This window comes from Mercenaria mercenaria, chromosome 17 (assembly GCF_021730395.1).
Source record: "Mercenaria mercenaria strain notata chromosome 17, MADL_Memer_1, whole genome shotgun sequence".
In the NCBI taxonomy this organism is placed as follows: Eukaryota; Metazoa; Mollusca; class Bivalvia; order Venerida; family Veneridae; genus Mercenaria; species Mercenaria mercenaria.
Window position 1 is genome coordinate 2,120,133 of NC_069377.1, and position 24,717 is coordinate 2,144,849.

Below are 24,717 nucleotides of genomic sequence, written 5' to 3' on the forward strand. Positions count from 1 at the left end.
GACTGCATTGTTAGGGTTGGGTTTAGGCAAATCTGGTATGACGCAGGGGAGTATCTTCCACAGTAACATCAACACAAAAAAATTGATTCCAACTCTATGCAGCATGGAGTCTGTGGTCTGTGGTATTATGTACCTCCCCCCCCCCCGCTGACAACGACGTTGTAAGGGGGAGGGATATACTGGTTTCATGTTGTCCGTCTGTCCGTCTGTCTGTCCGTAGACAAAAATTTGATCAGTAACAACAGTAGTTGTTTATGGTGCATGTTAAGTTCTTTCAGGAAAAAAGTACAGAGTTACGGGACTTTGTTTTTGGTACTATACTATATACATAGAGTCTGCATATGCAATCTTGTGTGCGCCTAATCTCCTGAACCCATTTACACATGTTGAATGAAACTTAACACAAGTGATCAGTAGTAACCCTAATTGTGCTTGGTGCATTTTAGGTTCTTTAAAAAATTTTGCACAGTTACGGGACTTCGGTTTTTGTTAATATACTATATACATACAGTTTGCATATGCAATCTTGTGCGCGCCTAATCTCCTGAACCCATGCACACAATTGAATGAATCATAACACAAATTAAGTGATCAGTAGAAACCCTAGTTGCGCTTGATGCATGGTAGGTTCTTTAAAACAAATCTGCACAGTTATGGGACTTTGTTTTTTTTGTTAATATGCTATATACATACAGTTTGCATATGCAACCTTGTGCGTGTCTAGTTTCCCAAACCCTTGCACACAATTTAATGAAACTTCACACGAGTTATCAGTACCACCTAGTTGTGCATGGTGCATGTTAGGTTCATTTAGATAAAATTCTGCAGAGATATGGGACTTTGTTGTTTTTTTTGTTACTATGATATATACATAAAGTATAAATATTTATCTAAATGTATCAAAGTTTACTCTTGAAAAAAATATCATATCACGTTCATTGTCCGTTTCGTTCGGGTGCTTCATTTCGCGAAATAATTCTATTTCGGGTTTTATCACCGGAAATGATTAAAATGTCAAATGGCACAAAATTTGAAATCCAGGTTTTAAATATTTTCTTTTAATTTCAGTTTAGATGTGTAAGTTAGGTATCAATGAATAAGTAACGTGCTCGAAAAATGATTGTTTCAATTGTTAAGAATTTCATAAATTTATAAAATTGGTTATAATGCTGTCCACTGGTTTAAACTAAAATTATATGCTGCTTTCTCCTTGATTCGAGCCTCTTAAATCTTTTAGAGGTGTGCAAATTTTTGTAAACCTGTTCAATTAAATAACTTTTGTTTTTTGTTACAAAAATATTTGCATTTAACAATGGGCAATAAGAATTACAATGTTATCATCTTTTATATGTACTTTTTTGCACAAGACTGAAGGAGGTGAAACTCCACATCATTTTAAAACTTTCTCATCGATTCGAGCCCTCTGTTTGGAAGGTCATTAAATGTTTATGTTTGCATATTCTATTTCCATAAAGCAAATTTCTATCAAGACTGACTTCTTGTGCACTCGTTACAACAGTCGAAATATGCTCAGGGTGCTTTTAATTTGAAATTTGGGCTCACAATATTACCCACTATGTAATTTCCTTTTGAAATAAGTAATTTTTGATGCAAAAATTTAAAATAGGTATATAATCAATTTTTCAGTGGTTTCATGACTAGTATTTTCCAAGGCATTTTAAAATGTAAATGACACAAGTTTCTGATGGAAGAACATGCTACATGAGCATGAATTTTACTAAAACACAAGGGCTCGAATCGATGAGAAAGCTCGAATCGACGAGAAACAGGCATAAAAGTCTGCTAAGCGAAGATATGCAACAAAAATTTATTCTACATATTCACAAGATATAATTTGTAGGAATGGAATCAATCTGTTAAAACTGCATATCAATATTTAATCACTGGGGCATGAAATGAATCTGACTGCTGTTTTTATTTGCTGATGGACCATCAAATTTTCCATAATTACTCATTTACTTTCTATCAAGGAAAGTAAAGCAGTGTCATAGATGCTGTAATTGCCTCATGGTTCACATGTTTTCTTCCCTCACAAAGCAAGCCTCGATCCCCCCACTTGTTTTTGCTTCTGCAACGTCAAATACCACTGCTTTCTTGTGCGAGTCTGAGTCCTTATGAATTACTAAAGATGATCGCCTTATTGAAGTACACTTCTCTGGCCTTCTCTGGTGCTTTACACATACTGAACACAACATACCTTGGCCTGAAATAAAGAATTTAAAACAATTTTGTTTTTTGCATAGCCAAAGGGACCGTCACTGCTATGATAAGAGATCTAAATGGGTTTTTTAATGAATTTCAAGAACTTATATCAAAAAAAAAAAGACACAAACACATAAAACATAGCCCTGTGTGTAAAGTCATGACAACTTAATTTCTAGTTAGTCATCAACTCTTCCTCCCTATTTTCTAAGTATGCATGTCCAATTTTTTTTCCCCAAAGGAATCAGATTTGAAATATAAAATGTGGTCTTCTTATAATTTGTTTAACAACTGATAGTTTGCACTTTTTTTTAATACGTTCACAGATCGCTTGATACATACGATATGATACATTCAATAGACCGTATTTTTGGGATAACTTAAAAATTATTTAAATTACCGTTCTCTGAGAACTGTCATCCAGGGAAACGCTTGTTTCCATTTTGGATCAATGCCTGATTTCCTTTGGTCGTCCGGCGTGGCTGGGTGGGATTCTGAATTTGTGACCGTTTTCTCTGGTGTACCTGGTCCTGGACGAATGTCATTCACAGATTCGTCACGCTTTTCACATCTCACTGTCTCCTCTCCTCTATTACTGAGTCACTAACACTGTTCTTCTTGAAACAGTTCATATTTAACAATGTCCCACTCTCTGATTTACGTTTATTTCCAGGCATTATCAGTAATTAAGTAATACATCCACAATATTTCAAACTTTTCTCTACAAGTTCTATTTTGAAAGTGACAACAGAAAACATTAATTCTGGCATTCATGATGGTCTTTTCGATATTCCACCCGAGAAAACACAATTCATACATGAGAAAAACATTAATATTACGCTGAGAATTGTTCAAAATCATTTTAACGTGTTGCACAATTTTTGACTTAGTACCTTCCATTGTCTTTTTTTTTATTGCGAAAAACATTCGGACAATAATTGTTGAAAGTCATCTGTCATTTCTGATAACATAAAAAATCTTAAAACACTTTCATGTACACATCACAAGATACCGTCTGTCAAAGGATTTAAAGGCGGAGCTACGATGAAATTTACGTCACACGTTTCTACATAGGAAGCTGTCATTGGTTTATCGTATATCTTAACTGACATCGCTTTACCTGAACTATCGGGTGAGCACGTGGTAAACTTTCGAATACACTATTGGATTAATCGAGGTGTTTATTGGAATGCGTTTAAGACATGTCGCTTTGGCAGTTAAGGGATGACGGGGGAAATAAGGGATGTCGAATATACAACTCAAAGCCTGAAGGCATGTCGCACGCGACAGGCAATAATAGCCTGGCTAGAACCCTGACCAGCAATTTCTTTTCTTTTAAGTAAATGGCACATGCTGTATATTGTTAGAAAGATATATTTTTTAGAGAAACAATAGTGAAAAACATTTTTTATAGCTTTTTCTGTTAAAAAGTTTTTTTGTTAAAAATTATGAGTGAAACCAGTATGTATCTGAATCTAAACGGGGACTTTCCTCCAGTTGTGGTATTTTCAATAAGACACCTGAGCTGTGCCAGCAGGGACTATTCCCTGGTGGCGCCACGCAAGCCAGAGTGGTCAGCATGTAACGTCGATCGGGGTATTATCGGACAGAATTCGTAAAAATAATGTTTCACACGACTTACCATAAACAAGACTCAGAAATCCTCTCTCACTTTACAGCTGCATGTGTAGTTTCCATTTCTCAAAAATAGATAGGTCGTATTATGTCATATGACTTGTTATGTATACAATCAATTTGAGGTGTTCAAAGCGGGTATTATCGGTCATGCTGGGGTATTACCGGACACGTATTTATAACACTAATCATACACCATCAGTTTGATTATGGCATATTCAGTAGGAAATAATTTGTGGACTATGTGGAGTAATGCATTTCTAGGCAATTTTCAAGCGTATATGCATGAAATATAGATCTACTCTACACTCTTTTCAATTTAATAAATCACTGTAATAGTATTCATAGGGGTAACAAAGATTTTCTAGAAAGGGGGTGCAAATACGAGACGAATGAGGGTAGGTGCAGGAGGGGTTTCTGTTTGGTCTGTGTCTCCACCTACCCATTCATAAATTATAATTAAAGTTTTGCGAGCAACAGGCAGAAAATTTGGACTGTTGTAAAATTTATTATCAATGCGGTTAATGTAGCCTTACTTTTTTTGTGAAACAAGTGTCCGAAAATACCCCTTGACAGGCCTCCATGGAGAGCAAAGCGTTTCTGTCATACAGAGTACATTGTACTCTGCATTGTATATTTATCAAACCGACTGTACATATTGGTGCCAAATCACCACTTGAGCACATCATTGTACATGTTTTCAAAGAAATATTCCAACAAATGTTTTATCGGAATGTTAGTAGTTGTAACAGGAAGCGGATTTATTCTGCATAGATGAATATTTTTGTTTGCATTTTTGTTACCTTTTATCGATGTTGCCTCTTTCTTCGTTTGAAATCGGGCGGCAAAAGCTTTAAAAAAACACGTGACCGGTGTAATAATGCATTTTTATGATTATATCTTTTAAAATAATGGATGTTCATTGGTTTGTCCGATAAAAGCCCCATGTCCGATAATACCCAGATTGACGTTATAGTCTTTTGAGGAATATCACAACTGGGCAATCTTTTACTTTATTTCCTAAACTTTTACCATATTGCACTTGTCTGAGTCTTTTCATACTTTACTTCCCATTTATCTTTTTTCTTGCCCACCGTAATATAATGGTCAAGTTTGACAGCAACACGTATAGATGAAGATTTGCAAAATTGAAGAGTATTTGTCAAGGGAAGTAATTTAGAAACAAGTGCGCAGATGGGGGTAACTTTCAGGGATAGTTCTAAAGGCAGAGACATGTACAGCTCTAGCTAAAGATAGTGTCAATGAAAGACAGTCTAAAGCCAGACTTAGTTAACACTATTTTTATTTATTCCGAATCCATGCAACGTTTAAGACCCCGAAGCTGTTGTATGTACATGGAGTTTGGCATGGGGTGTTGAAAGAGGTTGGTGCTTCTAAGCACTCCAGAATATCATGTTATTTCACCTTGTTTTTGCTAAAATGTATATGCCTCTGCGCCATGGAACCACTGGAAACTGTCTATATTAAACCATTTCTGAGACATGAAGACTCAAAGTTGACCTATTTTTGGGCTAGAAATTCTTGAAATTTCACTTCAGGTACTTTTAATTTTTAGCTTGACTTTCCGAAGAAAAAGTAGAGCTATTGCACTCGTCCCGGCGTCACCATCACATACTTGACATTTACTGTTTAGAATCTAATCAGAATTTCTTTTTTAGCTCGACTATTCATAGAATAGTAGAGCTATTGGACTCGCCCATGCGTCGGCGTCCGCGTCCGCGTCCCGATTTGGTTAAGTTTTGTATGTAAGCTGGTATCTCAGCAACCACATGTGGGAATGGATTGAAACTTCACACACTTATTCACTGTGATAAACTGACTTACATTGCACAGGTCCCATAACTCTATTCTGCTTTTTTACAAAATTATGCCCCTTTTTCGACTTAGAAATTTTTGGTTAAGGTTTTGTATGTAAGCTGGTATCTCAGTAACCACTTGTGGGAATGGATTGAAACTTCACACACTTATTCACTGTGATAAACTGACTTACACTGCACAGGTCCCATAACTCTATTTTGCTTTTTTACAAAATTATGCCCCTTTTTCGACTTAGAAATTTTTGGTTAAGGTTTTGTATGTAAGCTGGTATCTCAGTAACCACTTGTGGGAATGGATTGAAACTTCACACACTTATTCACTGTGATAAACTGACTTACATTGCACAGGTCCATAACTCTATTTTGCTTTTTTACAAAATTATGCCCCTTTTTCGACTTTCGTATTCATTCAGTCGACAAGGCTGTTGAATAGTCGAGCGTTGCTGTCCTCTGACAGCTCTTGTTTGTATTATTACTACATGTGGAATACTCATAAATTCTAAAAAAAATATTAAAGACAGTAGTAGTAGGTTTCTCTGACAAATTGTCAGGCATTCATGAATCGGTATATATGTAGTAAATTATCTTTGTAATGACAGTTCTCTCATTGATATAATTATAAATATGTAGAAACTATTTTTGTTGTAATTTCAGATAAATAAAGAACAAGTATAGTAAAAGTTGGCAATAGGAATACATGTGAACAGTGATACTTTGAAGCTAGAACAGTCCAAGTATTTGTAATAGATATAGGCAAAGGTGGAAAGTAGAGACGACTGACAAAAAGTTGCATTTTTGTATAGAAATACAACCACAACAAAAAACAAAGGCTCAACGCCTTGCAAAAAGGAAGTTGATGGAACTATCATTATATGTTATTGTTTGACATTCTTGACATTTTACCAGACATACATGTAGGGAGTTGAAGATAAGCTTGTTACATTCAGCCCATGTGACATCGAGTTTAACCTGAATTAACTTATACAACAGTATGTTGACAACCAGGACCAGGTTGAAAGGTATGTACTTGCAGGAGTATGGTAACCGTATAACTATCTTTATTGTTGAACAATTTAGAAACTCATACAAACAATTTATGCTTGCCAACTTTTTAGCTCGCCTGAACACAGAATGCATGGGGTGAGCAATTTCGACCGCTGACTGTTCGTCTGCTGCACGTTCTTTGTGTGGCACAATTTTAAAATATTTTCACACGAGATTCTTGGGTGACCCTCTTCCAAGAGTGTTAGCTGTTTGAGCTGTGAAACCATTCAGTCAGTGTCTTTTGGTAAGCACCCTTTTTAACAGCTAATGGTACTATCAAAATTGAAAATGGGCTTGCAAGTTCATTACAGAAATTTAGCAGGGTGAGGGTTAACACTATATCGAAAGCATCACTATCAAAATCTGGAACATCTGTATCTCTTTTTTACTATGTTTTATATCAAGGTTATTTAAAATTTCTTTTTTTCAGTGTTAGCAGAGATAGTTGAAGAGGAAGAAGATGTTGGTTCACCTACAATTTGTGAGGATATCAGAGGGACTCCAGTTAGGGTCGTGAGGGCAGAGAGTGTGGAGGAGGATGATAGAAGAGAACGGCGGAGAAGGAGAATTACAGAAGAGCTGTTTGAAACTGAGAAAACATATATACACCATTTAGAATTAGCTTATAAGGTGATATTTTATTCTTAAGATATTATGGATCTATTCATAGTGAGGCAGATAAGCTGCATGTCTGCATATTTGAGCCGCGCCATGAGAAAACCAACATAGTGGGTTTGCGACCAGCATGGATCCAGACCAGCCTGCGCATCTGCGCAGTCTGGTCAGGATCCATGCTGTTCACTTTTAAAGCCTATTGGAATTGGAGAAACTGTTAGCGAACAGCATGGATCCTGACCAGACTGCGTGGATGCGCAGGCTGGTCTGGATCCATGCTGGTCGCAAACCCACTATGTTGGTTTTCTCATGGCACAGCTCATTTCATGTTCATTGAGCCTATGTTAAGATATCCAGGAGTTGTTGACTAACTGCTGCTACATAACTGAAATATTTTTAGAAAAAAAATTGCATTTAATAAACCCAGTAAAACAAACTAAAAGAATTTTGTTAGTATGTTTTTGTTTGTTTTGTTAGGATTTTAAAGTCTCACCAATAAATTTAGGTCATATTGCTACTTTCAAGATTTATTGGTAAAGGAATATCCCCATGAGCTCTTTTTGGCATTATTCAAAGGCACAGGAGGGCACCTCATGAGCAAGCATGCAGGTGAACTTAATATAAGAACTATAAACCTCAATTTTGCTTCAAACCCCAGAGTTGAGGGGAGGGGTGTGTGTGATTGACTCTGACAGAGGTCTTGACTGCTCTGCGACATTGTATGTTTATTTTGTGTGTTTAGTTAGCTTAGAAAACAGAGTTAAATTATTACATCTGCAGGGTTCTCCATACAATTTTCTTGAAACCTGCTTTAATGCAGAAAGGTTATATATATGATTAAAGTGTGGTATTTGTTTTGTATTTCAGTTTTTTGAGTTCCCATTGAGGTTTAACTGTTTGGTGTCAGAGCGAGCACATGCACAGCTTTTCAGTAACCTGGAGCAGATTCTTGAAGTGAATAAAAAGCTTTTAGAGTACATGGAGCAGACTACTGTGGGAACAGCGTTCAAGTTTCTGGGACCTTTCTTGAAGTTATACTCAATGTATGCAAATAATCACCAACAAGCAATATCAACATTGCAGGTATATATTCAGCAGAATATGTTGTGTCCCTTGATTTGCTTCAAGGTAGGATTATTGTTGATTCGGTTTTTATGCCCCCTTCTCCTCTTACAATATTTTTGTGAGGCATTTAAATTTACCCTTGTCCATATGTTTGTCTTTCTATCAGTCCGTCTTAGCTGTGCATTTGAAGTACTAAGGTATGAATATTAATATATAGTACTAAAAGCATTAAATCCAAGAAAATATCCAGTCACAAATTATGAGTTCCTGATGGTGCAAATTAAAGGTGGCTATTTAATTTTGTATGCATTAAATTTCAAAAAGTAAGTGCTTAGGGGCATAAATTTGAGAATTTCAAGCTATGAAGATCAGAGAAAAGGGAATTCTACTTGTTGATTTGGCTTTAGTACCAAGAAATCCACATTAAATAATGATGATTTTACAACTTACATCTTGCATTAAATCATGCACGACACATTTGCTCAGTATAACAAGATCTTGTTAATGTTATGTTAAATGTGTTTTATGGTTATAGGATAGTCTGAAAAATGAAAAGTTTGCAGAATTTATCAGAGAGCAGGAAGACAGGCCTGAAGTAATGGGACTGAAAATTGGAGCTTTACTTATAACCCCTGTACAGAGGATACCTAGGTACTGTAGATTTATACTTCTACTTGATTGTAAAAAATCTACCCCAGGCCAGTGGCTTTGTGCAGGATGAGTGTATTTCTTTACCCAAAATTTAATAAATTCAAAGAAAATTTAACCCCTATCTTTGTCTTTCCAGTCTTATTATTTGACATTCCTATTTTGCCCTAAAATGGCATTGGTTGACTGATGGACAGCTCTTGTTTTCCAAGTATTCCGTAACAACAACCATTGTTCTTTAATACAAATTCATACATAAGGAAAAGCAGGTCATATTATTAAAGTACATGTAATGTCTGATAAAATGAGAAATTGGATATATAATTAAGTACTGTTTTAACAATGACACTGACTACTTGCATTTTCAAGTAAAAGATTGATACATGTGTGAGAAATAAAGACTGAGAATGAGTATGACACAGTTTGACAGGGTAGTCAGTATTTTACAGATGTTTATATACATGTATATTTACTGTTGTTTTACTTTCACAGGTATAAATTACTGCTTGAAGATCTTTTAGAAAACACAAGTGAAGAACATCATGATTATGCAATGTTGAAAGGTAATTTTATAATATTGCAGTGTTTAACTCCCTGGGGCCGAAATGCGACTGTAGGCTTTATATTTTCTACCCCTGTAGCGTCAATATGCGAATATATGCTCGTTATCAGGACTCCCCAGGACGGCGATTGACGAGTATAGTCGCTGCACCGAGATTATGATGATTGCGATAAGTACTTGTTAATTTTTAATAATCTTGATAAAAGCAAAATTACTTTGCATACTGGCTATTATTTCTTTGATGTGATAATTACTAGTTGAGCTAATAATTAGTTCCCTTGTTAAAATAAATGTCTGTAACTATGCGGTAATGTAAATAAAATAAAAAGATGATCTCCGCTGTGTTTCGTTCATGCTGTATTTCAAAAGAGTAAAATAATGTCGTCGGCCAGAGATCTTTCTTAAAATGAAGAAAATATTTATTTATTATCATGCTGATTCTAAAATAACTGTTCCGTCGGATGATGATTCCGACCATGCGATGCCATTATCGGACAAATGAATGGTCGGAAAATGTTAAGTTTTAGAAGGCTGAAATATTGGTACACTTACATCATATACGATACAAATGGATAAAAAATAACACAGCAAAGCATAAAATACAAAAAAAAAATATATGTAAATAAACGCATGTTTGTAAATTTAATAATTATTCAAAGATGGATGTAAATATTACATCTTAACTCAGTGTGTGACACACAACATTTGTGTACATGTTTAGAAATAGATTATACATCAAAATAAGCCATTGATATTCACACAAAAACGAGTGTAAATTTCGAGTAATGCTGATGTAAATATTCATTGTTAATGGTGCATTTCTATTTATTGGAATTTAATGTTCAAATATCTATTAAACGCAGTAGGTGTGTTAAAATTGTGAATATTTGGAAGTGAAAGTTTTGTTCTATTTGGATAAAAGCTCATACGAAATTAGATATAAAAAATATTTGTTCAAACTTCGAATATTTTGTAAGTATATTTTAATTTACACCCAAGTTAATAATGTTTCCCTGCATGATGTCAACTGACTGTATGCGAGTGAGATTATTAGGTAATGTTCTTCGACGTCAGGTGATAATTCTTATCCCGCCGCAGCAGGTATGTTACGATATCGGCCTCAGGGAGTTAAAGAAGAAAAAAAGCCATTTTTTGCTTCATTATTTTTAGAGTTTTCGGATTGAGAAATGTATACATTAGATGTTATAGCATTAAACATCCATTTCCTGCAATAGAGTAAGCTACACTATAGGTATTACTTAAATTTATAAAAAAACTCACACTACAACAGCATTTTCATTCAGACCAAGATCATGAAGATATACCTTTGCAATACCCACATTTTGTAAAGTTGTAACATGTTCATATTTGTTATGGAGATAGTTTAGTAAAACCCATTGCATTCAAGATTAACTGTTCAGGTATTGCCTGTATTTTTTGTTGTAGAAGCAGCAAAGCAGGTTGGTGAGATTGCCAGACACATCAACGAGCATGTAAGACAGAATGAGAACTTCCAGAAAATGTTGTCCATACATAACAGTTTTGACAACTCAGCTCCAAAAATACTTGCTCCAGGGAGAGTTTTTATCAAAGAAGGAAAACTTAATAAGGTACATTTTGCAGTACAATGTTATAAGCTGAATTTTGAGACCAGTCCGATTTTCAAACTGCAGCATCTGATTGGTCGATTCTTAGAACAAATTTGTAATTGACCAATAGCAAGCTTGTTTTCTTAGACTGATCTGACTCAGACCCTGTTCTTTGTTTTAGAAGGCAGAGGGATATAGTTTTGGCATTGTCCTTCATCCAAAACGGTATCTATGGCATGATGTGGATTATGTAAAACATGTTGGAAATGTTAACTGCTGTAGGGAAATTCCACCCTGCAAGTTTTGGTCAGATTGCATGAGTAAGACTAAAATTTATGGCCCTTTATACATGTATATATAGTGTTATGTTCCATTTTCTGTCCGTCAGGAATCGTATCTCGGACACGGTTGGATAAAACATGGTAGAAATGTTTACTGCTATAGTGCAATGAGGCCCTGCAAGTTTTATTGAGATTGGTTCAGATGTTTATAAATCATATGCTAATAGTGTTACCTGCTGATTTCTCAAAAAAAAAAAAAATCTGTATATTTTCAAAATATTTTATATTTTGTGTAGATATCGAGACGAGGTGGCAGATCACAGGAGCGTATGTTTTTCCTGTTCTCTGATATGATGATATATGGCAAACCCAAACTGTTGGACAGTGGTAACAACTCCTATACCTGTTGTTGTGTGCTGCCACTTAAACATTGTCAAGTGGAGAAAGTTCTTGGTAGTGTACAACGCACGGACGGTGGTGGCATGTTCAGGGTAGGTGCTATTTTTTATGGTAAAAACTCTTGTATTTGTTGTTTTAGGGTTTTCATACAGATAGAATAAAGTTTATTGAGATATTACATTATATTAATTTGGTAATTATAAAATTTGAAAAACATTAAATGAGCCGTGCCATGAGAAAACCAACATAGTGTCTTTGCGACCAGCATGGATCCAGACCAGCCTGCGCATCCGTGCAGTCTGGTCAGGATCCATGCTGTTCGCCAACGGTTTCTATAATTGCAATAGGCTTTGAAAGCGAACAGCATGGATCCTGACCAGACAGTGCAGATGCGCAGGCTGGTCAGGATTCATGCTGGTCGCAAAGCCACTTTGTTGGTTTTCTCATGGCACGGCTCAAACGAAAAAGAAATGGATCTTCTGGAATCTCTGTGTAGCTAAGTGCATGGACAGTCACCAGGTCAGAATTCTTCACAAGAGATGCATGTTGTTTTTTTTTACATCATAACAAGAACAGTTAGCCCAAATTATTACTTTGTTCTCAGTAATGAAATTTATGGAATGGAAGTAAATGTCTTGTCAAGAACCCTTTTTACTTCAAATGTTGCTTTTAAAATTTTAAGATATTGACAGTCTTTTTTATTATACATTTTAGATAAACTGTAAGGAGGAGAGCCTATTGTTATTCTGTACTGATCCTGACGAGGCCCAGTCATGGGTAGACTGTACTGAAGCTGCAATAAGGTTAGTTGGTCTATATTCTAGTGTAGTGTCTGATTTTGGGAAAGCCCACATTCTTAGCTTGACAGGGAAAGTACAGATCTATGGGTTGTGGTATTGTGAGTTTAAACTCTCTAGTGATGAGTTTGTTCTTCATTATGATTTGATGGATGAAAATGTGTTGGAATTCATTCGTCTTCCACCTGATTCATGTGGAGAAGTTGGCAATTACTTGGGGGGTGGGATGGTGGGGACAAGTTAGTATAGTTACAGAATACAGAAACACATAAAAGTAATTGCAAAACTGAAATACTGTTAAAAGAAAAATGGTGCCAGATCCAAAAAACAACAACAAAAGAATGCAAAATGATTTGTTAAAGTAAGTTAATAGTAAGTCCTGACTCTGCAGAATTTGAAGGGAGCCTCTACTTCATCTGTAGCTTTTGCTTCATCTGATAATTATACCTCATTGTTAGTTCTTTATCCATGTTAATAGGCAGTTTGTACATTTTTTTTACAGAAAACTGAATGTAAATAGACAAACGTTAAGAAAACCAAGCAGTCAGAATGTGCCAGTTAGAGGAAAGTCTTTACTCAAGATGAGGTTGAGAGAAAGAAAACAAGATTTGAAGGTATTGATTTGTATGAGGTCTTGCTGCCTTTAACTACATATATGTAATTGCTGTATTGATATTCTTGAAAAACAGTTTGGCTTGCAGTAAAACCAGTGAATTCTATGCATGTTGCAGTGAATATTTAAAAGAATTAACATCAATATTCACTATTCATACTTTTTTTAGAAGTCATAGGACAATTTAACTTTTTGTTGGAAAGTAAGATCAGCTTTGCCAGAAACTCAAATATATTGCATGTGCTGTATCAGTGAATTCTAAAACATACTAATACTTATTGCCTCCTGCATGCCATGTTCCGCTCCAATGTAGATGCAGAAAGAAGTTTGTTAATGACTTGTTCATGCAACAGATTTTAACAAAGCATCTTTGTATTGAATACACTTGAGAAAGTAAATCTACCAGTAAATGGGGAAATCTGGAATAAGACTTTGGAATCTACCTGTAAATGGGGAAATCTGGATTAAGACTGTCTGTAAAACAAAATTCTAGTGTTAGACAACCAGCAGTAAGATATTGTCTCACACTTTATTTTGTTCAGAATACTTTGTCTCATTTGTGAGAAAAATTCCCATGTTTATTTGCAGCGTAAACTTCAGCCAAAGAGAAGAGCCTCTAAGGCCACAACAGAAGGTCGACCACCTATGAAAACTTTGGTAGAGAACTGCTTGACTCCACCAAAACGCCAGAGGATGAATTCCCATGTAGAAAGTGAAGCATCTTGTTCCACTGTAAGATAAATGTAACCTTTGATAATGTATAACAAATCAAAAACTTTAGGAAACTTGTTACAATAAGAGTTATAAAAATGAACTAATGTAATGTCAGATATTTCTATATGAAAAGCAATTGTGAGCAAATTAAGAGTAGTATTTTAATGCGAGGTTTTTATGTAATGTCATAAATCCATTGCATAGAAGTTATTAAAATAAGAGCTTTTTCGGCGGCTGCCTTTTATTTTGGAGAAATAATAATGGCAAAATAGTGAAAAATAATCCCTAGCAGATATTTCTTATTACTTGATTTATTCATTCAACATTGTAGGGTACTGTTGAAGAAGAGAATGAAATTTGTCTTGACAACTGGAACCCTGAAGAGGCGCAGTATGTAAACAATGATGTAGATGATAACAATGATGAAAACTATGAAGATGATGACGATGATAATGAATATATAGATGAAAATGTCCCCACAATAGTTATTGAAAATCCTCCATACAGGGAATTGTTAGAGGATATTGAAAATGAATGTGACAATGTTACAGCTAGTGGGAGCAGTAGGGTTAAATTTAGTTCAGATGTTACGATGCATAATGGAAACTCGTCACAGCCCTGGTTTAATCCAAAATTACAACAAAAAGAGGAATCTTCATCTTGCTCCACATGGCCTATTAGGAGGTAATATGAAATAAATTCATATTGCAGAATTGTGTTTTAATTAATTTAAACATGACAGAAGAGTTTATAAATGACGTCTAGTTTATGAGGGTGTAGCTGTGGATTGCTTTTTCAGAACTTTTTATATTTGATTTAGTTTATTGTGATGTAAAACCATTTTATTTTCACGGCCGGTAAACGCGCAATCCAATTCCCACTGGGAATACGCTAAAAATGGGTTGTGCGACTTCCGGTGCTGGTGTTGCGCATCAATATTTACAAAATCGAGGTAGGTGGGTTTTTGTTTTTGTAAATAATGACACATTTACGAGTGCTTTCGAAAAAAGCAAAATGCTATTCGACACAAAAATGAATAAAGATCATATATGTGCAATACCAACTTATTAATTTAAGAAGCAGCTCTGTTATCACGAAAACTCTGCTGGCTCGAGCTGTCAAAAAAGCATGGATTCATGAAAAATGCAAATTTTCTAACTCTTGTGCCTTCTTTCTGGAAATGTGATGCTTCTAATGGTCAAACGCGTGTAAAATAGTCATGAATATTACATACACTTGAATGAAATGTTGCTTTTGGATGAAAGATTGGCAAAAAATAATCGGGAATGGGGTTGCGCCCCAGGAATGGAGTTGCGCGTTTACATTATATACATTATGATGTATACGAGCAACTCCATTCCCGGTGCGCAACCCCATTTCCGATGATTTTTTGTCAATTATGTCCCCGTAAGCAGGATTTGAAGCAAATAATTATGATATTCGTTACTTCAAAAGAGTTGAGTTATCATAAAAAGCATCAGATGTCCTCAGATTAGGCATACGAGGTCAGAAACTTCCATTTTTGTTGATTTCATACTTTTTTCACGCTTCTTGTCGCCTGAGTTTTCGTGATAATAGAGCCGAATCATAAATTACAAACCAGATATTTTACACATATGATATATTATCATATTTGTGTCGAATAGCATTTTGCTTTTTTCGAGAAAATTTATTCTTGTCTCATACTAAGCAAAATCATAACTTCACATACCTCAATTTCGTCTTTTTTTACGCGCAACACCAGCACCGGAAGTTGCGCAACCCATTTTAAGCGTATTCCCGGCGGGAATTGGATTGCGCGTTTACCACCCGTGATTTTGTGGGCATAAAATTTTGTGGTGTTTGCAAAATCGACTGTTTTCTTGTTTTTAAGGGAATTCTGATATAACAGAGTAGAGATATTAAATTAAGAAACTTTTGCTATGGCTGACGAATAGAAGTTCCACAATGCTAAAATTCACTTTCTTCTTCAGTATTGAAAACTTGCAGTTTGAAAATTAAAACATTAATTTACCAGTTTTTGTACATTTCTGCATTTACCATATAGATAGTGGCCTGGAGTATAAAATATATTAATGTTTGTGTAATTATATGATTTCAGGGTTGTACAGAGAGGAACGAAAGTAACATCCCGTATAGGTGGAATGATGGACAGTGTTCGAGACCATAAATCTTGTATAATTATTTAGATAGTCTACAGATATAATTGAGCTGCCCCATGAGAAAACCAACATAGTGCATTTGCCACAGCATGGATCCAGACCAGCCTGCGAATCCGCGCAGTCTGGTCAGGATCCATGCTGTTCGCTTTCAAAGCCTATTGCAATTAGAGGAATCGTTAGCGAACAGCATGGATCCTTACCAGACTGCGCAGGTTAGTCTGGATTCATGCTGGTCGCAAATGCACTATGTTGATTTTCTCATGGTGTGGCTTTGTTTGTATACCAGTACTCATTTTGTAACTCTTGTAATATAAAGAAAACGTGATATTAAAATTTAATTGGTAATAAAGTCTTTAATGTAAAAATCAACAAAAAAGTGATATTTTTTCAGATTATATATTTGAGTGTTGTTATATTTTTGATGTATTCTCTCTAAGTATCAGAGAACCTTCAAGATATGTGAAAAGAATTTTCAGGTGTTTATTAAGTAAATAGACACATATCATAAAAGGCTGGTTCTTAAAAATAGTTTGGAAAAATCAAGACTTGATTTGTTATTGAAAAATATAGACAATTTTGCTTCACTTACTAGGTCATAATAGAATAATTATCATTATAATTGTCACCATTTGTGCTTTATTGTGGACATTCCGATTATTGCTAATATATAGCCATTCCATAATTAACGGCAGTCATTAAATACATTTCCCATTCTAGGTAATACATAACCATTCTGTAATGGACTGCAGTAATTTATTCATTTTCTGATTCTTGCAAATATAATATGTAATGAACTAGAGTTTATACATTTTTCAATTTTTGCTAATATATGACCATTTCATAATGAACTGCAGTAAGTATGAATTTTCTGATTCTTGCAAATATATCGCCTGTAATGAGCTGCAGTTAATAATGCATTTTCCAATTCTTGCTAATAATATATAGAGGATATTACATGAGTGTCTTTTTATATTGAATTTATTAAATGAGTTGAATAAAATGCGAGGCTCTGTCGAGTGTTTTATCAATTTTATTCAACGAGTTTAATAAATTCAGTGTGGGAAGTCACAAATGTAATATTCTTTTTATCACATGTTAGATTTTCCTGTCGAAAACTCATACATTCTACTTTCTTCTACTATATAAACAAGTCAATTTGACCAACGTCTCATGTACTATAAATGACGTCGACGTCAAAGCTTTATTACAATAGCATGGGTGAAAGTTTTCCGGAATACTCCGGAAGTTCCGGATTTTCCATCTCGGCCGGGATCGTTTTCCCAAATCGTCTAAATCCGGGTCGAAATTCGGGGGAGGGGGGGGGGTGTTGGTATTGTGTCATCAATCAACAAAGCTTGAAAAATCAGTCGATCGGCGACAAACACAATCGACTCTGTTTATCACATTTGCCGTTTGCAGCGCATCTCGCATATTGTCAATATGTAACGACAATTTTGATTGGCCCGCATAGGCGCTGTACTTCAATGAAAACAACTGTTACGTTTTTCATAAATTTTACATGCGCCGAAAAGTTCCCGCGCGTCAGAATTTGCACGAACTTTTGTCTGCAGCATGCATTTCTCGATTTCTTGCATGCAATTTTATCTTCAAACACCACGGACATATAGCCGCCTCGTATATTGCGAGTTATGTCTTATACGAGTATTGGTGGGTTAAAGTCTGGATAGGGACGAGTGGACCTCTCTGTATGCTCATCCGATCGGACGCGTGGATTTTACCTCGTAACTTTACCAAATGCAGAAATTACATCCCTAAAACTAACCTGGATTGACTGGAATTTACCCGCGAATCGTAAAGATATCAAAACGTCATACCAGTAATTTTCCATTCCACGAACACGTGCGACCTGTAGGCAAAAGACTATAAAAACGATCGAATTTTCATACATTTATTTGTAAAATTTCAAACAGCGCGATCTTAAATATTTATTTATTTCTAAAAGTAAATAAATACTACATTCTATGGTCATAAAATTCAGACTTTTGACAAGAAAGTACAAAAAACAGAATTAAAAAATCTTAAATAATAAAAAAGCGGCAGCTATTTCAATACAGGAGTAAAACAATTTTTGGCAAACAGATTTCTGTGTAATACGGCAGAATAGGTTACGTGACCTCGTGAACGTAAATAGAAATATGGTTTTAAAATAAAGCAGTATGATGTCGCTGTGGTTTTAAATAAGTTTGATTAGTAAATGAATATGTGTAGATGTATTTTTGACACGACACTATGTGAGATATTCTTCTCAAACAATAATGTAAAAAAAATTAGGGAAAATAGGTCACTTATCGTTTGACACATTTACCTGTCAGTTTATACGGGATATTGCACATTCGCTTTTAAAAAAATTAAAGAAGATACTTTTTTTACTGTTTTAAAGAACCGATGCGGTACGATCAGACAGTGATGTGTCACATGGCGCGAAAACATGACGTAATGCCATGACAATCTCGGGCAACTTTGATCTCCACTTCAGATGCCATGATACCGACACACTTCTTTTAGTTCTTTAAGGGGGTTTTAACTGATGACGAAAACAAGGCCAGTTCTTATTTTATCAACAGAATATTTACCGATAATTGTTAATGTTTTTTCCCGCTTTGAACAGGGGTGGGTTGATGATAATTTTTTTTCGGGATTTTCGAATCCAAAGCAATCTAGATCAGATAGGATACAAGAAAAATAATTAACAGCTGCATACTGATAAAAGGAAGCAAGATTCCTGTTTGTTTTATATTTAATGTTCGTCCCGGCAGTGCAGGACCGAATGTCCGGCCATTTTTGGCAACTTCCGTGATGTCTGGATTTTATTATACACACCTTGTAAAGAGTTCCAATTATAAAACAAGCGTCAACCACGGAAAAGTCACTTTAATAAAAAAATATTGCAGTGATGATTACTCGATCCCGTTACGTACCGAAATTTACTTCAACTGTTTGTTTTAAAACATCATTTTAGACGACCGTTTATATAACTATTCGCTCACGTTTTTCATGACTTTCACGTGCGCCTAAAAGTTGCCGCGTCAAAGTTTGCACGGACTTGCACACGCATGTCTTGATTTCTACGGTTTGCACGCTTTTTATCTCCAAAGTATCAATCTTTCCACGAGGAACAGGAGGAAGATAAAGATTTCTTTCGGGGATTAACACGCCGTAATTAGGGCTGCACGGGATAGTGCCTGAAAAATAATGTTTTTACCGCCAGCGTACAATACTTAGGACTTAGAAAGCAAACATGGTAACAAATGGAGATGGGCTTGGCTATCTGAATGTGACATTGATGGTGATCGATGGGGTCTTTGGCTACGAAAACCGGATATTGCAGGGTCTGCATTTTGTGAATGTTGTGCCAGAACATTAAAATATGGTGTCATGAAAAAACAAAAATGTTGCTAGAATTTTCAGGTAGTTTCAGTCTGAATCTTACAAAAATATGTTGAGGGTATATTGTTGAAACAAGTCCTTGACTTAGAAAAGTTGCTGTTAACTGAAAATCATGCATTTTGTGCAATATAATAAGTAAATTTTTGGCACACATATAAGGGTAGAATAGGGCTGTTCTAAGCGTTCAAAATCACTAATTCTCAGAAGCTTCCGGGGGGCTTCGCCCCCCTGGCCCCCTACCAGGGCTTTGCCCTGGACCCACCGGGGGCCCTAGCGGCCCCCAAGCCCCCAGCAAATTTTTCAGGATTTTCAATATTCCATACTTTCACCTTTGCAATAGTGTATTATCATTTTTATTTAATGGCTTTATTACACTCCCGCGACGTCAAACATGTGATAAATATATATATAACCATTCTGTAAAGAACTGCAGTAATTTATACACTTTCTAAACTGTCTTAGATTACTTAATGTAATAAATCTTATTTTGGCATTGTAAATGAGCATTTTGGTATACATGAGGCAATAAAAAATGTTTGTTTCTTAGAATTTTAGATTGAAGAGTACTCCTTTGACATACCGGTAGTTTAAAACACTGTTACCTCCCTTGATCATGATATTATAATGTTAACCCTTATCATGTTGAACACGATTGATTTTCAGTTGCAGCAAGTGTAGACCATGATCTGCACTGTTCGCCATTCAGTCAGTACCTTTTTGGTAAGCACCCCTTTTTAACAGTTAATGGTACTGTCCAAACTGAAAGACTGACAAATTCATTATAGAAATTTAGTAGGGTAAGGGCTAACAAAGATTTTCAATGCAATAGGAAATGGTTATTCCTGCCAGTTTTCACCACTTGTTATGTTGTGTTGGTTGATTACCAGTCATGTTTTTTCAGGCCTTACACTATATATGTAATGCTGTGTCCCTGCTTTTCTCTATGATATTTATAGGTCTTGTGTTGTTTTTGCTTCAGTACTACACAGATACTGCAGAGTAAGATGTTTATTACACACTCGGCAGTATTTAAAATGTAAATTTCTATTGATCTGATGTAAATATTTTTTCTGTTTCTTGACAAGCAAAATAGATATTCTATATACACATTATATGTAGTTATTCTATAATATGATAATTGATATATTACCAGCATTCCAGGTTTTCCATTTCTTTGTGCTGTCAATAGATCAAAGTTTCTTTGCTGATAACAAAACAGAACTTGCTCTGAATAAAGCTTTTCTGCACATGGATTGGGACACATTTCAGCTTATTGAAGTCAAAATGCTGTAGTATATGTTGCCGGCTTATAACCTATACACATATGAGCCGCGCCATGGGAAAACCAACATAGTGGCTTTGCGACCAGCATGGATCCAGACCAGCCTGCGCATCCGCGCAGTCTGGTCAGGATCCATGCTGTTCGCTTTTAAAGCCTACTGCAATTGGAGAAACCGTTAGTGAATAGCATGGATCCTGACCAGACTGCGCGGATGCGCAGGCTGGTCTGGATCCATGCTGGTCGCAAAGCCACTATGTTGGTTTTCTCGTGGCACGGCTCATATGATCTTATACTTACAAATTCCATTGTTTTATACATAGTAAAATTTTGTTATACATTTTCCTATTGTTTATCTATATATACTGGAACCAGAGTGGGTTTATATGTCTGGTGCATTGTTTTGTAACAGAAGCTCAGCTTATGTGTGATGTATGCTAAGTTTATCAAAGGGAAGTGTGCCAAACTAGGTTTTTTTGTAACCCTTATATTTTGATAAATATTTGTTGTATTTAACCTAGAAAAAGACAGTTAGAAATTGAAAGTTTAACTGGTTTAACCAGGAAACATTCATCAACGGTAGAGCAAGAGATGGGGATGGGTGCATCCATCACACGCCTCACCTAAAATCTGTCAGACAGACGTTTTTGTAATCTAGAATTCAGACATCAATCATTGAACTAGGAAATTTTGGATTTAGTCCCCATGTTTGTCAAATATACATCAGCTTGAATCATTGTTGGTATATTTGCAACAATTTTTACAATGGAGCATGTCCCCAGAATCCTTTAGAAATTCTGTGCACCATCTAAAATACTGATGGAAGTATGGAGTCATAATGTGACAGTTGTTTGTCAAAGGGAGTGAAGTGACAACAAGATTACTAGATCTGCAGTGATAACTTGCACACTAAAAGTTTTCAGTTCAGTCATTTGTTCTGGTAACCATGGTCACCAAGAGTTTTATTACAGCAGGACATGTTTTTATCAACTGAAACATAGACTTTAACATGCTGTAATTTGTTTACTGTTTCATTTTTAGCTTGACTTTTCAAAGAAAAAGTAGAGCTAATGCACTCGCCCCAGTGTCGGCGTCACCGTTTGTTAAAGTTTTTGATAAAGTCAAATATCTCTATTAATATCAAAGCTATTGACTTGAAACTTAAAATAGTTATTTACTATCAAAGTCTTCACCAAAGAAACAATCCCCATAACTCTGTTTGAATTTTGAGAGAGTTATGCCCCTTTTTAACTTAGAATTTTTGGTTAAAGTTTTTGATTAAGTCAAATATCTCTATTACTAACAAAGCTGTTGACTTGAAACATAAAATAGTTATTCACAATCAAAGTCTACACTTGGAGAAACAATCCCCATAACTCTGATTTTAATTTTGATGGAGTTATGCCCCTTTCTGACTTGGAATTTTCTGGTTAAAGTTTTTGATAAAGTCAGATATCTCTCTTACTATCAAAGCTATTAACTTGAAACTTAAAATAGTTATTTACTATCAAAGTTTACACCAGGAGAAGAAATCCACATAACTCCGATATGAATTTTGACAGAGTTATGCCCCTTTTAACTTAGATGAAATTGAATATTTGATGGAAAGAATTTGGTAGACTATGTGTTCTAAATCTGGACCTTTGCTAGAAGTGAATAGTAGAGAAGTGTATTTTAAAGTAAGTTAATCAGGATGTTATAAAATTTTCTTAAGGCAATGGGGTGCCTTAAGTGGTTGTGTGCACAACACAATCTGTATTGGCATGAGACCGTAGCCTACTTTTGTAGTTTAAAGAGTACCAGTTAGCAGTTCAGGCACACATTGTTTGTTTGAATAGTGATTATGTACATAAACATAACTTCAATATATTGGCATGGCACATGGCTTTCAAGTAGCCAGTTATTTTGTACTGTAAAAGCAGAAATTTTTGTTATATTTGCAGGCTGTACATCTTGCGAAAATTAATCCTTACGTAAATATTCACCATTAGGATAATTTTAATTCAAGAAGAATACCATTTTTACAATATCATGAATATTAAACTTTGCAAACATACTCAAAATTTCAAATTCGCGAAATTTTGACTCAGTTATCAGTTATTCTGTGCTCTTATTAGGCATGGCACATGGTACGCATTCTAGCTGCAGGTTGTTGTGCACCCTTCCAGTTAATATCATTCCAATTAGCGGTTATTGTACATCTTTCCAGTTACTGTCACGAGTTACAAGATTCTATCCCACTGTGTTCGATGTAAATGAGATATGAAACCAAAATTTGTAGTCCTGTTTGGCGCCATATAACATATACTGTGTTGGTGCACCGTAAAACCCAAATAAAATAAATAAATAAAACTGTTTTGTGACAATTTATAATATTAAAGGTGTATTATAAGGAATAATAAAAGGAAGAGATTAAATGTTTTAGAAATATATTCCGTGTTGTTACAGTGTAATAATATTTTGCCATAATAAAGATATTAATAATTTTCAAGTTATTGTACTTTATATTCCATATAATGCTCAACATTAAGGATTTATACTTTGAATGGTTAGTTGTACCCCACTCCCCTGAAAACAAAGTTGTAAGTAGGGGGTGTGGTGGAAGTAAAACTGATTTCAGGTTGTCTGTCTGCCTGTAGACACAATCTTGTGTGCACCAACTCTCCTCATCCCCTTGACACAATTTAATGAAACTTTACATAAGTGATCAGTAACAACAATAGTTGTGCATGGGGCATGTTAGGTTCTTTCAGAAAAAAATTGGCAGAGTTACGTGACAACTACCTCCCTAGAAATAAAACTAAAAGAGAAGTCTATTTATTCATAATCATTTATTGATCATTTTTTATCATGTACTATTATCCAAGTGAAGAATGAAAGCAAACGCTTGACTTACATTACACAATATGGCCCTAATAAATCACCTAACATTAAAACAAATTTGACAATACTTTATTGCACTTTCGTTTTAGCTAAAAACCTCAAAAATAAAAGTTTGCTTAACAAAGACAAAAAATTATTTTGGCTAAACTAGATATATTAAAGAGAACACATGTATTGTACTTGCAGCTTCACAAACTACCTATAACACAAGTTTTCCAAATTTACAAACATACAGTATTACATGTACCTATATTAACTGCACCTTAAATTACCAAACATCTCTGTACAAACTGTAAGGCAGATATTTCCCACTAGATGCAATAATTACGACAAACAGAGACTTTGCTGCTTAAAAACATCACACTTGCAGTCTTCCTCGTTTCACATCAAAACAAATTCTGTCCTCTGAATACTGTAAAAGCAGTAAAACAATTTTCGTGAGTGTTTAATTTTCGCTATATTCACGAGGCCCTACATCTTGTGAAAATTAATCCTCGCATTAATATTTACCATAAGTATAATTCAAATTAAAGTAGGATACCATTTTAACCATTTCACAAATATTAAACTTTGCAAACATACTCAAAATTTCAAATTTGCAAAATTTAGACCCAGCGAAAATATGTGCTTTTACAGTAAGAGTTTTAGTATGCTGCTGAATCATATAGTTGCATTTTATCTTGATTTTATCTAAATAACTCTACTGCCTGCATCTGTCCATAAATGGCTAATCTTGTTATTTTGTAAAGTAACAAGCATATGAGCCGCGCCATGAGAAAACCAACATAGTGGGTATGCGACCAGCAAGGATCCAGACCAGCCTGCGCATCTGCGCAGTCTGGTCAGGATCCATGCTGTTCGCTAACTGTTTCTCTAATTGTAATAGGCTTTGAAAGCGAACAGCATGGATCCTGACCAGACTGCGCGGATGCGCAGGCTGGTCTGGATCCTTGCTGGTCGCA

General features: G+C 35.3%; 1 protein-coding gene across 1 annotated transcript; it reads left to right on the plus strand.

The window, feature by feature from the left end:
- The first annotated feature begins 997 nt into the window (after positions 1–997).
- On the plus strand, positions 998–17,392 carry LOC123536989 (rho guanine nucleotide exchange factor 39-like). The gene is made up of 13 exons (XM_053528741.1): positions 998–1,041; positions 6,351–6,715; positions 7,171–7,370; positions 8,223–8,438; positions 8,956–9,071; positions 9,561–9,631; positions 11,077–11,240; positions 11,797–11,991; positions 12,614–12,702; positions 13,199–13,310; positions 13,898–14,041; positions 14,355–14,707; positions 16,125–17,392. The coding sequence occupies exons 2-13, from the start codon at positions 6,688–6,690 to the stop codon at positions 16,210–16,212; spliced, it is 1,776 nt and encodes a 591-aa protein (XP_053384716.1). The 5' UTR covers positions 998–1,041; positions 6,351–6,687; the 3' UTR covers positions 16,213–17,392.
- Positions 17,393–24,717: the final 7,325 nt, after the last annotated feature.

Coding starts and splice junctions, on each gene's coding strand:
- LOC123536989 (XM_053528741.1), top strand. CDS start 6,688: ATGTTGACAACCAGGACCAGGTTGAAAG. Junction 8,439..8,955: donor AAGCAATATCAACATTGCAG/GTATATATTCAG, acceptor TTATGGTTATAG/GATAGTCTGAAAAATGAAAA. Junction 9,632..11,076: donor TGATTATGCAATGTTGAAAG/GTAATTTTATAA, acceptor TTTTTGTTGTAG/AAGCAGCAAAGCAGGTTGGT.